Here is a 16,747-nt window from a genome sequence, read left to right on the forward strand (position 1 = left end):
GAACCATGGCCGTGTTTTTTGATTTGGAGAAAACCTCCGACACCTGCTGGAGGTCGAGTATCCTCCGTACACTCTACACGTGAGGCTTCCATGGCTGCATTCCCCATTTTCTTCAGGAATTTTTAAAAGACCGAGTTTTCAATGAACATGTGGGTTCTGCCTTGTCGGACACCTTTAGCCAGTAAAACGATGTGCCTGAGTGTCGTCCTCTCTGCTATCGCCATTAATGCTATAATGACCTGTCTCCAGATGGGAATCTCCAGCTCCCTTTTCATTAACAATGTTGCCATGTATTGCAGTTCTCCATGGACTTGCCTCATTTAGCAGTGTGTTCAGCGATGTCTCAATTGTCTCTACTCATGGATCATCGACAATGGCTTTCATTTTTCCACTGACAAAACTGTTTGTATGAATTTCTGGTGGTGCAATTGGTTTCTTCTACCATCTTTACATCTTGTGCCTGTTGCTCTTCTGTTCATTGAAACTACAAAATTCCTGGGGCTCGTGCTCAATAGGAAACTTTTTGGTCCTCTTGGATTGACTGAGGCGTCAAGTGTGGCTTCGTCATTGGCACCAACGTTCTTTGGTATCAGCTTCCGAAACACTGCTCAGTTTTTACAGCAAAGCTCTTCACTCTTTATAAGGCTGCACAGTACATCCGGCGGCACAGGATTTTCAATTGCTTCATCTGCTCCAATTCTCTCAGTGCTGTAAACCACCCATCCCTTAGTGCAAGGGTCCAGGAAAGCTGCCACTTGCTCACTCTTGATGGAGCCTCTGTGATGTTTATGTGGGTTCCTGGTCACTTCAGTCTGACAGAACGTGAGGGCGCTGCTGAGACACAGTCCTCGTACCTCAACCCACTAGTTCTTCCATTCCCTCCAGTGATTTCTGTGTTGCCGTCTGTCAGCAGGTGGTGTCACTTTGGCATCACCACTGGTCCTCCCTTCAAAGGAACAAGCTCTGGTTTATTAAATGTCTCCCAGCAGCTTGGACGACCTCCTCTCAGCCCTCTCGCCATGAGGAAATCATTTTAGCTGGGTTGCTTATTGAGCACTGTCTTTCTAGCTAACGCCATTTGTTAAGAGGTGCTCACCCAACACTTTGTCCCATTGCTATCAGCCTCTGACAGTCTGTCATTTCCTGATGGCATACCCATTTTTCAACCACTTAAATTCTCATTTTTGTTTGCCGTCTGAGTTATCAACCATTTTAATGAATGATGCACAGGCTGTCGACCAGGTTTTACTTTTTATCCATCGGAACAATATGGTTTCTCTATGGCATATTTTTATAGACCTTGTTCTATGTACCTGTTTTTAACTGTCTTCTCTTCAGTTGATTGGGACTAACATATAGTCATTTTTAACTCCTCTCTTTGTCTTTGTGTTCTAGAGTTCTCACATGGGTGCGTATAACCCTAGATGTTTTTGCGCCCTAAACAAAACCAAACCAAATATACTTTGTCTATATCTTCCTCTTCAGCTTGCGATGTCAGCATGTATACCTGAACTATAGTTGTTGGTGTTGATTGGCTGTTGATTCTGATGAGAACAACCCTGTCACTGCACGTCTTACAGTAACACTCTCTCTGCCCTACCTTCCTATTCATTACGAATCCTATGCCTGTTACACCATTTTCTGCTGCTGTTGATATTACCCTATATTCATGTGACCAGAAATCCTTGTCTTCTTTCCATTTCACTTCACTGATGTCTACTATACCTTGATTGAGCCTCTGCATTTCCCTTTTCAGATTTTCTAGCATCCCTACCACGTTCAAGCTTCTGACATTCCCCACCCTGAATCGTAGAACATTATCCTCTCATTGGTTATTCAGTCTTTTTCTCGTGGTCACCTACCCCTTGGCAGTCCCCTTGCAGAGATTTGAGTGGGGGGAGGGACTACTCCAAAATCTTTTGCCAAAGGAGAGATCATCATGACACTTTTTCAACTACTGGCCACATGTCGTGTGGATACACCTTATGTGTCTGTAATGCAAGGATTCCCATTGCCTTCTGCATCCTCATGCTGTTGATCATTGCAGATTCTTCTGCCTTTAAGGGCAATTTCCCACTCCACGGACAAGAGTGTGCCCTGAATCTCTGTCCACTCCTCTGCTCTTTTCACAAGACCATTGGTTGAATGAGGATAACTTCTTATGCTGCAAGTCTTTGGCCACCAATGCTGATTATTGATCTATATTTAAACAGTGGTGGGTCTGAAACCCGGGACCAAGGACGTTTCTATTATTAATCAAAGATGCTACCCCTAGATCATGGGTTTTTATCTCTTTTTAAGGTATTTCTAAATGTTCATTCCTAATTATTTTTGTTTTTATCCAGTCTTGTTTTCTCTTGTGGCATGATGTAATTGTATGACTCTTTCACAAAAAACTAACTACCTAGATCACATATAATGTGTAACTATTGTCTGTGTAGTTCAGAGGCAAAGTCACTATATGACATGCAAATTTTTCCGAAGCCTTGCAGTTACAGTTGTTCTGAACCGTTCTCCTTCAACTGTCATTTTAAATTTCTATGTAGAACTTTATACATAACTTATTTATGGTGCCAATCCCCCCCCCCCCCAATCCCTTAAATTAACATTTAATGGGAGATTGTTTTCTTACAACTCAAACTTTTTAGTTTTTTTAAAATCATTTATAGGCATTAAATGTTGTGAAACGTTGTGTATGAGAGAACACAACTTTATTTGATAGATTATTGAAAGAAACTTGTGTACTATTCTAAAAGTTGATTATTTAGTGGCCATAGATTCTGTAGAAACTACAGTGTGTCATCTACCAAACACGAATGTATTTTAGTGCAGAGTGTTCTAATTTTAGATATAAAATAGGTTTCAGTCTTACTCTTAAGCAGAGAGCATGTACATTCACCACAGGTCTTCTGGCCTGAAATGTATCTATTAGCTGCTTATGTTAGTAAAACAAATATGAAGAATGACCAACCCTTCACATGCAGATGTTAGTGGCACACATGCACACTTAAAAGATAACACAATTTTTTGTGATCTTTTAATACTGCCTTGGCACTCGTGTGTTGATGAGGGGTTGTCTGAGTTCAACAACAGATCATGGGTGTAAATAGAAATAAATACTACAATAGTGGGAATTTCAGAACGGTTATAACAAACATAAACTGAGCTATGTAAGAAAGTAGTCTCCTGTATAGTATTATTTGTTCTGTTGGCATGGATAAACAGCAACAGTAGTCCATGATGATATACATTACTTATTATTTCCAAATGCCTGATGAAGTGACAGTATACCTACAGCAACACTTTCCACCTGATTTTTACATGCTTCATAAAAATCATAGTAGGCAGAAACATATATGGAATAGAGGTGCCATAAATAAATAAATGAAAGAGATTCAGAAAGAAATGAAAATGTTCCTTTTGCAACAATTTGGCTGTAATATTTTCATATTTTGCAATAATGTCAAAACATTGATTGCAATAACAGTTGAAATCATTCTTTTTAAATCTGCCTCTGCACTGAAACTAACATGGAAGTGCCACCAGTAATTGTGACATCTTAAATTTGGCTTATTTCTTTATTTTCAACACCTGAGACTGGGTAGAGATCATGGCCATCAATGATAGTTGTAAGAAGGTCATAGGAAAATGCTAGCAGTGAATGTCATTTAGATCTCTACAACTAGTGACCCACCTCTGACGATTTACCTGGCATAGTGGTAATTTTGTTTATGGGCCATGGGAATACAATTAAAATACAGAGAACAAGTTCATCATTTTCATATGAAGTATTGGGCATGTATTGCTTTTTGTTAACTAATTGGTTCTGTTGTCATCATGGGGATACTGTAACCTCATCAGACATTTATAAAATAAAAATAATTGGTCCTGGTGTAGAGATCAGAATAAATAAATCTTAGGTTGAAGAGAGATGCAATTTGCAAAATGACGTTTACCAACTGAAATTTTTAAAGTCCAGTACTAACAGTTTATTCACCTTTATCACAAGACTAAAATGCAGACTGTGGATCAATGTCTCAGTTGGCAAATGAATTGAAAATAGCCCAAGTCCCCAATATAGTGGTTTGTAAACTCGCCAAATATATTTAAATAACCAGTAACACTGCATGTGTTCACTGCTCGAAGTTGTTCTGTGTTCAAGTCAGTACTAAACGCAATAAATGTATGTTCGATGGACCCTACTTCATGCTGCCTGACTGTGATGCCAGTTCGGTGTGATCAGCTTCTGTTTACTATCTGCCGGTCATAAGCTCCAGTTCAGAGAGGTCTGCCTAACCACAGTGTAGTCTGGCACAAGCTACTGCCACTTGCAGGCCACCCGACTCAGTGCCAGCTACATTTTCTGTGAGACTTTTTCCCACATTTCCCTTCATTGTCCAAGCATTATCTCTGTACCAAAAAATCTGTTCTTTTCAACTTTATATCATTTAGGAAGTCGCAAGTAACTCACACTGGCCTCCTTGTTGCAGTATGATAATGGTAGCAGTAGCTCTCGCCAGCCTGGCACTACTGTTATCAACCTTACGTTACCTGTGCCTGCAAGCCTTCCTCATGACTCAGTCTATCTACTTGTGAAAATCATATCAAAATCCCTACAGTAGTTTCTGAAATTGGCCTGAACATACAGACAGAAACTGCGTTGGGAGACCTTAACCCTTTCGGTCCTTCTGGCTACAACTGTGTACATTTACTTTTATTGTGTCTATTTTTCTCTATGGAAACCTGAGATACATATTTGTGAATGTCCAGCCTTTCAATCATACACGAGTACTGCCAACTGTTGAGCTCATGACCACCAGAGTACACAAATGTGATTGGTTTGCTATATTCCACTGTGTAATTGAATATTGTTATTATTTTGTGTGGTAATTATTGAATTGTCATTTTACTATTTATTACAGTAGATAATAATTTGTAATCGGTTATTTTAGTCCATAACATGAAGCAAAATGCACAAACTATGTATTTTTGTATAAATCTTGCACCTGAAATCAGTTAAAAAATCACCTAAGAGCATTACCCCATAAAGAAAAATTTTCCTTCCTCCAGAAAAATTCAGGTCTGAAACAGTTAATTTTTGTATGTGTACAGGACGATAGACTATGATTCTTTTGCTATTTTTTGCTGTTCATTTACCCTGCTATTATCACTTGGGGGATCTTAGGCAATATGTGGAAGATTGAGATTCACTTTAGGTGTTACATAAATAACAAGAATGGATACAACCTAACTAATTGAGGCATTTGTGACTGTTTATTGATCTCTTGCCTGTCAAATTTCTCATGCGGTCTTCAGTAGATGTTTGTACGTTTATTTGATGTTTTGCTGGCATGATTTTATTTTCATTGCTGGTGAAGGACTGTCACAGTTATTGGAGGCTGCATCTCAGATAATAATTGCCAATCTTGCTGATGCAACATGATTAAGTTTTGATTTATCAGTAGATCAAGTTGTAATTAATACTAATAACATTTCTATTAATTGTTATATTAACATTTGTAATTGACTTCTACAGGGTCATCCATTCATGGAAAGTTTAACAGAGAACAAAGCATTACTGTACAGCATTGTTGGGTCGGCTGCAGCTATTTTAATTTTAGCTATGGGACTAGTGCCTGAAATGGCGTACCAGTTTGAAATAGTGGAATTTCCTGCAGAGGTAAGTACACCTATGCATAGAATTTAGAGCAGTCATGCTTATTAATAATAACAATATTCATTTTGTTATTTAATGGTTTATATCAAAATGAGAGGTAAAACTATATTAAAAACAAAGATTCCAAGACTTACCAAGCGGGAAAGCACCGGTAGACAAGCACGATAAAATAACACACACACACACACACACACAAAATTTCGAGCTTTCGCAACCGGCAGTTCCGCGCACGAGTATATACCTATCCTTTTTTCCCCCTAAGGTAAGTCTTTCCGCTCCCGGGATTGGAATGACTCCTTACCATCTCCCTTAAAACCCACATCCTTTCATCTTTCCTTCTCCTTCCCTCTTTCCTGACGAAGCAACCGCCGGTTGCGAAAGCTCGAAATTTTGTGTGTTCTTTTATCGTGCCTGTCTACCGGTGCTTTCCCGCTTGGTAAGTCTTGGAATCTTTGTTTTTAATATATTTTTCCCATGTGGAAGTTTCTTTCTATTTCATTTACATCATTAAGAGGTAAAACTGGTATTTATATGGCATTCTTGCTCATAAAACCCAGAAAAATGTAAAAGATTAATTTCTTTCTGATAGTTAAATAGAAATAACATTATGGAGATGTTGTGACAAGATATGGCTGTTGGAAAATTCAGTGGGATGATTTTTTTGGGGTGTGGGAGTGAGAGACTTTGCACAGTTTGTGACTAGCTGTTGTTTAGCATGTTGTTACAATTTGCTTTGAACCAAAGCTGAATAACTCAGATACTGGATGCAGTGGTAAGATGATAACAAATGTTAAGATTCAGTTAACAGTAATTGTAAAACATTTTGATGGGAACAGAATTACTGCGTAGGTAAATTGTGAAAGATTTGTCACTTATCAACAGTATTATGAAAGGTATTGATTGCTATTGAGTGTAAAGATGACACATTGACTTGCAGATATTGAGATTTTGCCTAAAGCCTCCTTCAGAAACACACACACACACACACAGACACACACACACACACACACACACACACACACACACACACACACACACACACACGTGCACATAACCACTATCTCCATCCAAAATGCAACTGTGTCATGTTGAAAGGCAGCAGCCGTCTGGAGTGGGATGGAAAATTGGGAGGGATAGCTGGGTATGAGTGGGGGAGAAAAGTCAGTGATGCCTGGAGGACATGCAGGGTCTACATGGTGGCAGGACAAGGCTGCAGTCGCACTTAGGTGTTGGGGGATGGGGGGAGGGGAGTAAAAAAAGGAGAGGAGCTGGGTAGGAGAAAAGGCTGATGGAGGCCTTGGCAGAGAGCGGCACATAGTAAGTGTGATAGGACATTAATTTGGAAGAAGTGATGGAACAGAAGGTGCAGAAACTGTTGGGAGGAGGATGTGGGGTTAGTAGGTTGACATAGGTTGAGGCTGGGATGATTTTAGGAGTGGAGAATGTGTTGTAAGGATAAATCCCACCACTGCAGTTAATAAAAGTTAGTAGTGGAGGGGAGGGTCCAGATGACTTGGATCATGAAGCAGTTATTGAAATCAAGCATTTTATGTTCAGCTGCATGTCGTGCCACAGATTTGTGCACTTTGCTCTTTGCCAAAATTTGGTGGTGGCCATTTATCATGGTGGACAGCTGTTTGCTAGTCATATCTATGTAAAAAGCTGTGCAATGATTGCAGCAATATTGGTATGTAACGTGGCTGTTTTCATAGCTGGACTTGCCTCTGATGTTGCAGGATAAGCCTGTGACAGGACTGGAATAGGAAGTGCTGGGTGGGTCGATTGGGCATGTCTTGCAACTGGGTCTTCCACAGGGATATGACCCATGTGGCAAGAGGCTGGGTGGGAGTGCCATAGGGATTGACTAGGATGTTGTGGAAGTTGAGTGGGAAACAGAACACCACTTTAGGAGGGGTGGGAAGGATCTTGGGTAGGTTTTCCCTCATTTCAGGGCATAATGAGAGATACTCAAAGTGCTGATGAAGGATGTGTGTGGTTGTTTCAGCCTGGGGTGGTACTGGGTGACAAAGCTGGTTCTTGGGTGTGATGGGAGGATTGAGAGTGAGGGGAAATGGCACAGCAAAGCTGTGTGCGGACCAAGTCTGGGGATAGTGCCTGTCTCTGAAGGTCTTCGTGAGACCATCATATTGGGCAAAAGAATTCTTGTCTCTGCAGATATGCTGTCCCTGAGTGACCAGGTTGTATGGGAGGGATTTTTGGGTTCAAAAGAGATTTCAGCTGTTGAATTTGCAAGTACTGTTGGTGGTCTTTTTGTTGTGTGTGTATGCAACTCAATGTGTCATCTTTACAGTGAGTAGTAATCTATCCTTTTCATAATATTGTTGATATTCCATTGTTATATTTGTTACTTACAGAAGCATGTATATTATTTTTCAAGTGTATGATACACACACACACACACACACACACACAGTGTTTCAGGAGGCTTGATTTATATGTAGGGGGGTAGGACCAGTACAGATCATGTATGCAGTGGGGGTGTGATCAGCTGATCACCAATATCTGTCAGAGAGGTATGTATGTGTTTGCCATGTGGAGCGCTGTCGGCGTGCTTATTCTGTGCTGCAAACAGTGTTGCGGTGAAACTCTGTTATCTATATTGTAGTCAGTGACCATATGTCATCAGCTTTGATGGTAAGTCATGAGTGTATCAGTTCTCCACAATAAATGTTCTTGTTCCCTTTATGTTACTGTTTCTTGTGCAGGTGGAAGTAATAAGAAATTGCTATGATGAAATAAGTTCCAACTCTCTTTTCTGTTATTCCACACACATATAACATGCATTTAATTGTGCCCAACTTGCAGCAGTACAAGACTTGCCTCAGGGATGTTAGTACAGACTAAATCGTATAAAACTTTTTATGTAGCATGTATCCAAATTTTATTGGTTACAGAGATAAGTTTCCATTTTGTATGATGGTACTCCAATTGCTATGGTTTTATTTATCAACTGTCTTTATCATCGACTGTAATTTTTTATTTTGAATGTTTAAAGTTCAATGTCTAAGGCTAAAAGTGATTTTGGAGAGGACCTTTTTAATTTAAGGACACACAAAAAGTCAGTCAAAGCCATGGTGCAGGTTTTTTAGAAGTCTTGGGATTGTGTAACTGATTTAAGTCTCAATCTGAAATTTCCATATAGAGCAGTTGAGCAATTTATATCCACTTGATATTGAAACTTTTGTGAATGAATGGCAAGTCTAGTGGAAAATGGGATTTGACACAGGATGACAGTAAACACAGGTGCAACCTACTGTTCCATCTGAAATATTATTTATAAATTGTAATTTTACCAGAGAAAGTTATTGCACAATCCGCAGGTTGATGAGACAAATATCTCATCTGCACATAGCAACCATCATAGAAATTCTCTTCTGTGTCAGCTATAATAAGTCTTTTGGAGATAAAAATCAGCTCATGCAACAAATATTAAATGGCAAGAGAAAAGTTTGCCACAGCTGAGAACATTACAACTCCAGTTTCCCCAGATCTTTGTGTCTCAGTCTTCAGACCATCAGTCTGAAAATTTCATTACTGAATGGAGAAATTGGGGATGATACCCATAAACCCAAGACTCATCACCAGTGACCTCTATGTTCAGAAAGTTGGGATTACTGGTCACAGTATCAAGCATATCCTGTGCAGTTTCTGAACAAAGTTGCTTCTGCTCAGTTTGTACCAACCTTAGCACACATTTTGCTTTGATCATCCTGAGGGCCAAATGTTCTGTTAAAATTAAATGAATGAATCCAGTACTAATTTTAACCTCATCCGCAAGTTTGCTGATCATGATTTGCCTACCTGCCTCACCAGAGTCCTTATGTGATAAATAACAATCTCATTTGTGGATATTGAGTGCCTATCTGAACATGCTTCACTCTTCACTGGTGAGTGGCCATCTTTGGTTGTACCACTCCTTTATATGTGTGGTAACAATTGCTTCGTCCCCAAACACTCGTTGAATCTTGCAGATTGTTTCAACTTGAGAATTACCAAGCCTAAAACAAAATTTGATGCAATAATGCTGTTTCACTTTTTTGTCATTTTGCCAATAACATAAAATCTAACTACCACTTACACATGTTCACTTGTCAACAGCTAGCTGGTAACTAATTGTTTCCAAAGTCATGAAAAAAATTAGGCATGTGCACTACATGTACTTACAAACAAAGAAAGTGTGCGAGTCCTGACACCATTCTTGATTTCAACATTAAAAAAATAAGGTCGGATACATTTTTAACATCCCTTGTAGGAGTCCTTTAAAGTGTGTGATGACCATGATTGTGATCTAACTTGTGAGGAGATCTGAAAACTCAAGTTACATTTGATTATTTGAATAGTGCAGAAATTGTTGGAGAATTAAAATGTGTTGCATTTCAAAACATCATATTATATGCTGCAAGAGAGAAAGCCACACTTTACTCACAAATTTTGCACCAGAGGAATGATCGCCTTCCTCCTGGAGGATAGTTCTCACAGTTGTTACAAGAATCCTTTTCCTGATGAGTATCTTTGTTTCCGTGTCACCCTTCTTAAATTGTTGTTGTTGTTGTGGTCTTCAGTCCTGAGACTGGTTTGATGCAGTTCTCCATGCTACTCTATCTTGTGCAAGCTTCTTCATCTCCCAGTACCTACTGCAGCCCACATCCTTCTGAATCTGCTTAGTGTATTCATCTCTTGGTCTCCCTCTACGATTTTTGCCCTCCACGCTGCCCTCCAGTACTAAATTGGTGATCCTTTGATGCCTCAGAACATGTCCTACCAACCGATCCCTTCTTCTAGTGAAGTTGTGCCACAAACTCCTCTTCTCCCAAATCTATTTAATACCTCCTCATTAGTTATGTGATCTACCCATCTAATCTTCAGCATTCTTCTGTAGCACCACATTTCGAAAGCTTCTATTCTCTTCTTGTCTAAACTATTTATCGTCCATGTTTCACTTCCATACATGGCTACACTCCATACAAATACTTTCAGAAATGACTTCCTGACACACACATCTATTCTTGATGTTAACAAATTTCTCTTCTTCAGAAACACTTTCCTTGTCATTGCCAGTCTACATTGCATATCCTCTCTACTTTGACCATCATCAGTAATTTTGCTCCCCAAATAGCAAAACTCCTTTACTACTTTAAGTGTCTCATTTCCAAATCTAATTCCCTCAGCATCACCCGACTTAATTCAACTACATTCCATTATCCTCGTTTTGCTTTTGTTGATATTCATCTTACACCCTCCTTTTAAGACACTGTCCGTTCCGTTCACCTGCTCTTCCAAGTCCTTTGCTGTCTCTGACAGAATTACAATGTCATCGGCGAACTTCAAAGTTTTTATTTTTTCTCCCTGGATTTTAATACCTACTCCGAATTTTTCTTTTGTTTCCTTTACTGCTTGCTCAGTATACAGATTGAATAGCACTGGGGAGAGGCTACTACCCTGTCTCACTCCCTTCCCAACGGCTGCTTCCCTTTCATGTCTCTCGACTCTTATAACTGCCATCTGGTTTCTGTACAAATTGTAAATAGCCTTTCACTACTTGTATTTTACCCCTGCCGCCTTCAGAATTTGAAAGAGAGTATTCCAGTCAACATTGTTAAAAGCTTTCTCTAAGTCTACAAATGCTAGAAACGTCAGTTTGCCTTTCCTTAATCTTTCTTCTAAGATAAGTCATAGGATCAGTACTGTCTCACATGTTCCAACATTTCTACAGAAGCCAAACTGATCTTCCCCGAGATCGGCTTCTACCAGTTTTTCTATTCGTCTGTAAAGAATTCGCGTTAGTATTTTGCATCTGTGACATATTAAACTTATAGTTTGGTAATTTTTACATCTGTCAACACCTGCTTTCTTTGGGATTGGGATTATTATATTCTTCTTAAAATCTGAGGGTATTTCACCTGTCTCATACATCTTGCTCACCAGATGGTAGAGTTTTGTCAGGACTGGCTCTTCCAAGGCTGTCAGTAGTTCTAATGGAATGTTGTCTGATCCTGGGGCCTTGTTTTGACTCAGGTCTTTCAGTGCTCTGTCAAATTCTTCATGCAATATCGTATGTGCCATTTCATCTTCCTCTACATCCTCTTCCATTTCCATAATATGGTCCTCAAGAACATCGCCCCTGTATAGACCCTCTATATACTCCTTCCACCTTTCTGCTTTCCCTTCTTTGCTTAGAACTGGGATTCCATCTGAGCTCTTGATATTCATGTAAGTGGTTCTCTTTTCTCCAAAGGTCTCTTTAATTTTCCTATAGGCAGTATCTATCTTACTCCTAGTGAGATAAGCCTCTACATCCTTATATTTGTCCTCTAGCCATCCCTGCTTAGCCATTTTGCACTTCCTGTCGATATCATTTTTGAGAAGTTTGTATTCCTTTTTGCCTGCTTCATTTACAGCATTTTTATATTCTTCCTATCATCAATTAAATTCAATATTTCTTCTGTTACCCAAGGATTTCTACTAGCCCTCGTCTTTTTACCTACTTGATCCTCTGCTGCCTTCACTACTTCATCCCTCAAAGCTACCCATTCTTCTTCTACTGGATTTCTTTTCCCCATTCCTGTCAATTGTTCCCTCTCTCCCTGTACAACCTCTGGTTCTTTCAGTTTATCCAGGTCCCATCTCCTTAAATTTCCACCTTTTTGCAGTTTCTTCAGTTTTAATCTACAGTTCATAACCATTAGATTGTGGTCAGAGTCAACATCTGCCCCTGGAAATGTCTTAAAATTTAAAACCTGGTTCCTAAATATCTATCTTACCATCATATAATCTATCTGATACCTTCTAGTATCTCCAGGCTTCTTCCATGTATACAACCTCGTTTCATGATTCTTAAACCAAGTGTTAGCTATGATTAAGTTAGGCATGCTCTGTGCAAAATTCTACCAGGCAGCTTCCTCTTTCATTCCTTACCCCCAATCCATATTCACCTACTACGTTTCCTTCTCTTCCTTTTCCTACTGTCGTCACCCAAGACGATTAAATTTTCGTCTCCCTTCACTACCTGAATAATTTCTTTTATCTCATCATATATTTAATCAATTTCATCATCATCTGCCGAGCTAGCTGGCATATAAACTTGTACTGTAGTAGGTGTGGTCTTCCTGTCGATCTCGGCCACAATAATGCGTTCACTATGCTGTTTGTAGTAGCTTACCCGCACTGCTTCACTCCCCCTTTTTTTTTTACTCGCTCCTGCATTACCCTTATTTAATTTTGTATTTATAACCCTGTATTCACCGGACCAAAAGTCTTGTTCATCCTGCCACCGAACTTCACTGATTCCCACTATATCTAACTTTAATCTATCCATTTCACTTTTTAAATTTTCTAACCAACTGCCCGATTAAGGGATCTGACATCCCACGCCCCGATCCGTAGAACGCCAGTTTTCTTTCTCCTGATAACAACATTCTCTTGAGTAGTCCCCGTTCGGAGATCCGAATGGGGGACTATTTTACCTCCGGAATATTTTACCCAAGAGGACACCATCATCATTTAATCATACAGTTAAGGTGCATGCCCTCGGGAAAAATTACGGCTGTAGTTTTCCCTTGCTTTCAGCCGTTTGCAGTACCACAACAGCAAGACCATTTTGGTTAGTGTTACAGGGCCAGATCAGTCAATCATCCAGACTGTTGCCCCCTGCAACTACTGAAAAGGCTGCTGCCCCTCTTCAGGAACCACACCTTTGTCTGGCCTCTCAACATATACCCCTCCGTTGTGGTTGCACCTACAGTACATCTATCTGTGTTATTGAGGCACGCAAGCCTCTCTACCAACGGCAAGGTCCATGGTTCATGGGGGGGGGGGGGGGGGGGGGCTTCTTAAATTGTTGTTTGTAAACCCTAGTAGTCATATTTGATAAGGACTACAGATAAATCTCATTTGCCAATACTTGAAAGTTTTGTGAGTTGGGTCCTTCATAGACAAGTTAAAATTTTTCTGAATTATTCCAGTGAATCTCATTCTGCTCTCTGATTACCAAACAGTTAAATTGTTGATGCTGCTCTGTTTTAGGTCTGTATGTCTAGTAACACGAAAGAGATGTTGTTTGCTTACATGCCACTTTGTGTTTGCTTGTATTGTGAATTAGTTGTTGATCTTGCCATTGATAGAGATTTAGTGGGTTTTGACAGATAGTGTTCATGATTGCATTGAATATTTGGTATTACATTTCATCTTTGTATGCCAAACATCAGTCAAATCGTAGTCCCATTGTTCGTTCATTTCTAAATCTTGTAACAAGTGAGCAGCCTGAATTTTGAACAATCACTGCTTGTGGAATGTTAATTTGTGCAGACGTATTATTTTTGCCTAAGTAAATAGTCATAAGCAAGCACACAAGGTGCTCCACAACTCTAACAAATCAGTATTAACGAGATAATCAAAAGATCTTGGTGGAACATAAATAATGGAAGGAGTAAGGGTCCACTCAGCAGAACTAATTGATTTGGGTTGAATGGTTGAGATGCAAGTAAATGAGGCTGCAAACATTGTTAAGCTGTCAAATGATGTCGTTCACCAGAGCTATTGCAGAATACACCTACAGACACATGCATACACATGTATGCCTACATGTGCGGGGGTGAGCATTTTGTTTTGTAGAGTGGATGATGGGAGGAAGGAGATGTAGAGGTGAGAGGAGAGTTGGAAGGAAGGGTGGCTGACAGCAGTGAGGGAAAGGCAGCAAATGTGTGGGATAGAAGTATAGTACTGGTGAGCTCGCTCTGCCACAGGCAGGGAGAGTTTCATCTGTTGTGGAATGGTGTGGAGGAAGGGACTGGGAGGCAAAACAGAACAGAGAAAGAGAGAGACTGCAGAGAGGAAGGTGTGGAATACATTATGGTTGAAGATCAATGAAAAAGTCAAAGGCTGTTTTGTTTGAGAATGATGGTCAAATAAAGACAAATTTAGGCTCAGCAGCTCACGGAATTCTACAAATCTGTGACCACAATTTTCTAAATACTTTTTTACTTTGTTATACTTATTTTCTGTTATAGACCCTGTTATTTGATACTAAGTAATTGATTTCAGTCTTCGATAACCATCTTTAGACCTCAAAATTATAAGACAGAGGCACTTAGCAGACTGCCATGCAGTGGCGAATGACATGCTTACAGTATTGTAACATCGAATTTATTTGAATAGTATGTTCCCCATTTATGGAATAAACAAATGCTCAAAACTGTTTCAGTAAGAGTCAAGAAAGCTTTCTACTAGTTCACTCAATCAGAATGCTAGACTATTAAAATAGAAACACTGCAAAGACAAGGGAGACTTGATTTAACAGAAGCAACAGATATTACAAAACAAATTGTAAAAACAGTTAATGAACTAAAACCAGCTTGAAGGAACAACTTTGCTACAAGATGAAAAGGTAAAATATCTCAATCGTCAGCTAGATGCCACCCGGACTACCACAAAAACTTCATTCAAACATAACGGGTAAACCAAGTGTCTCCCAGTGCAGGTGGTACGGAAGTCTCATGCACACTGCCAGAATAAGGTGTCACACACTTCAACAGTTTTGTCTTACATTGAATTCTTTCCTCCTCCACGTCAGTAAATACACAATTTTGAGCTCAAAATGCACAACTTGAAATAATTTGTAAAATCTAATGGACACAGGAAAACTAAAGCAATGAATGTTCATGATTGCATATGCCACCTATTGACATATATAAAACTCAAAATGTTTTTCTTAATAGTTTGAGAGAAATCAGGAAATTAATATTAAGACTTTTTCGAACTGTTTCTAACCAGAATCTTCTAATCCTTTGCACCTGTCATTACATACATGGTATTTGTTTTAATGGGCATTGCCTGCTGTGTGTGCTAGCGTTCATCAGAATACGTCACTTTGTTTAGGATTTATGTACAAAAAAAGTTATTTCCTGACTTTAAGTGCCTCCACTGCTGCTACTACCACCACCACCACCATAAAATATCTATCTAACCAAACCACACTACACTATGACTATACAGTATAGCTTTCCCAGGCTGACATGCTTGCCTATCTGGGAAATGTATAATTAGTGATTATTACAATTTATTGATGGATTTTAATTAATTATGGCTTGTTTCTGAGTACAGTGCTTACCCTGAAATTGCATAGTGTCATTAAATAGTGCTCACTCAGCCAGATACAATGGTGTGCCTCAGGCTGTTAACATTAATTATTTTTGGTGCTATTAATTTTCTTGATATTAGTAAATTTATTATTCTTATATTAACTATAAATAATTACCCATAGTGTGGTATTTGTGGATATGCACTGCACATGATTTAACTTAGAATTCTCCGTCCTATAGTGGTTTTGTATGTTTTATGACTATAGACGTTGACAATCTTAATAATCGTATTACCGAGATGATAAGTTTCTGCTGTTTCACCAGTTTGGTCATTGGTGGAAATTGATGCTCTAGCTGCATTTACCCATTGACCAACATGAGTCAGACATGCCTTTTTGGTTTTGACTGCATTCCTATCAGGTAGCTCCAGCGACTACACCTCACTGACATATGTCAATCTTGTATGTTTACCTTCCTTTGAACATCTGATGGGTGTCTGACTGCAGTTGCCCATCTGTCCACATTCCAAGATAGATTGTCATGCTACCATGCATGGCTGTGGCACAGGTAGTCTGCTTGTGGAGTAGGTCTGTGATAAGCTCTTTAGCATACTAAGCAATGGACCCTTGTCACTGCTGATATGCCTTCCATGAGTAGCCAGAATGTTGGGTGAGACTTTATAGAATTAATGGGGTGGCAGCCTTTCTGAACTTTGTAAATGGAAATTGTACTGAACAAAAAATTTTTTTTGATTTCAGTAGCCTCTGCCCCACACCTAACTCTACCCATGTCCTCCCACACCACCTCTGCATGCACTATCACTCAGTCTATACTCACACCTTCCTCTCTGCAATCTCCCTATTCGTCCATTCTCTCTCTCTCTCTCTCTCACACACACACACACACACACACACACACACACACACACACACACACACTCCCCCACCCCAAAACCTATTGTCCACATCAGTGT

The 16,747-nt window shown here is 39.5% G+C and overlaps 1 protein-coding gene across 1 annotated transcript in view; it reads left to right on the forward strand.

Moving 5' to 3' along the window:
- Positions 1–16,747, forward strand: part of LOC126272238 (endoplasmic reticulum transmembrane helix translocase) — a 142,487-nt gene that overhangs the window by 123,044 nt on the left and 2,696 nt on the right. The window contains exon 21 of the mRNA XM_049974941.1: positions 5,537–5,680. Within this exon, the coding sequence (XP_049830898.1) occupies positions 5,537–5,680 (144 nt within the window). The remainder of the gene's footprint in view (positions 1–5,536; positions 5,681–16,747) is intronic.

The sequence above is a fragment of the Schistocerca gregaria genome, chromosome 5, assembly GCF_023897955.1.
Source record: "Schistocerca gregaria isolate iqSchGreg1 chromosome 5, iqSchGreg1.2, whole genome shotgun sequence".
NCBI classification, from domain to species: domain Eukaryota; kingdom Metazoa; phylum Arthropoda; class Insecta; order Orthoptera; family Acrididae; genus Schistocerca; species Schistocerca gregaria.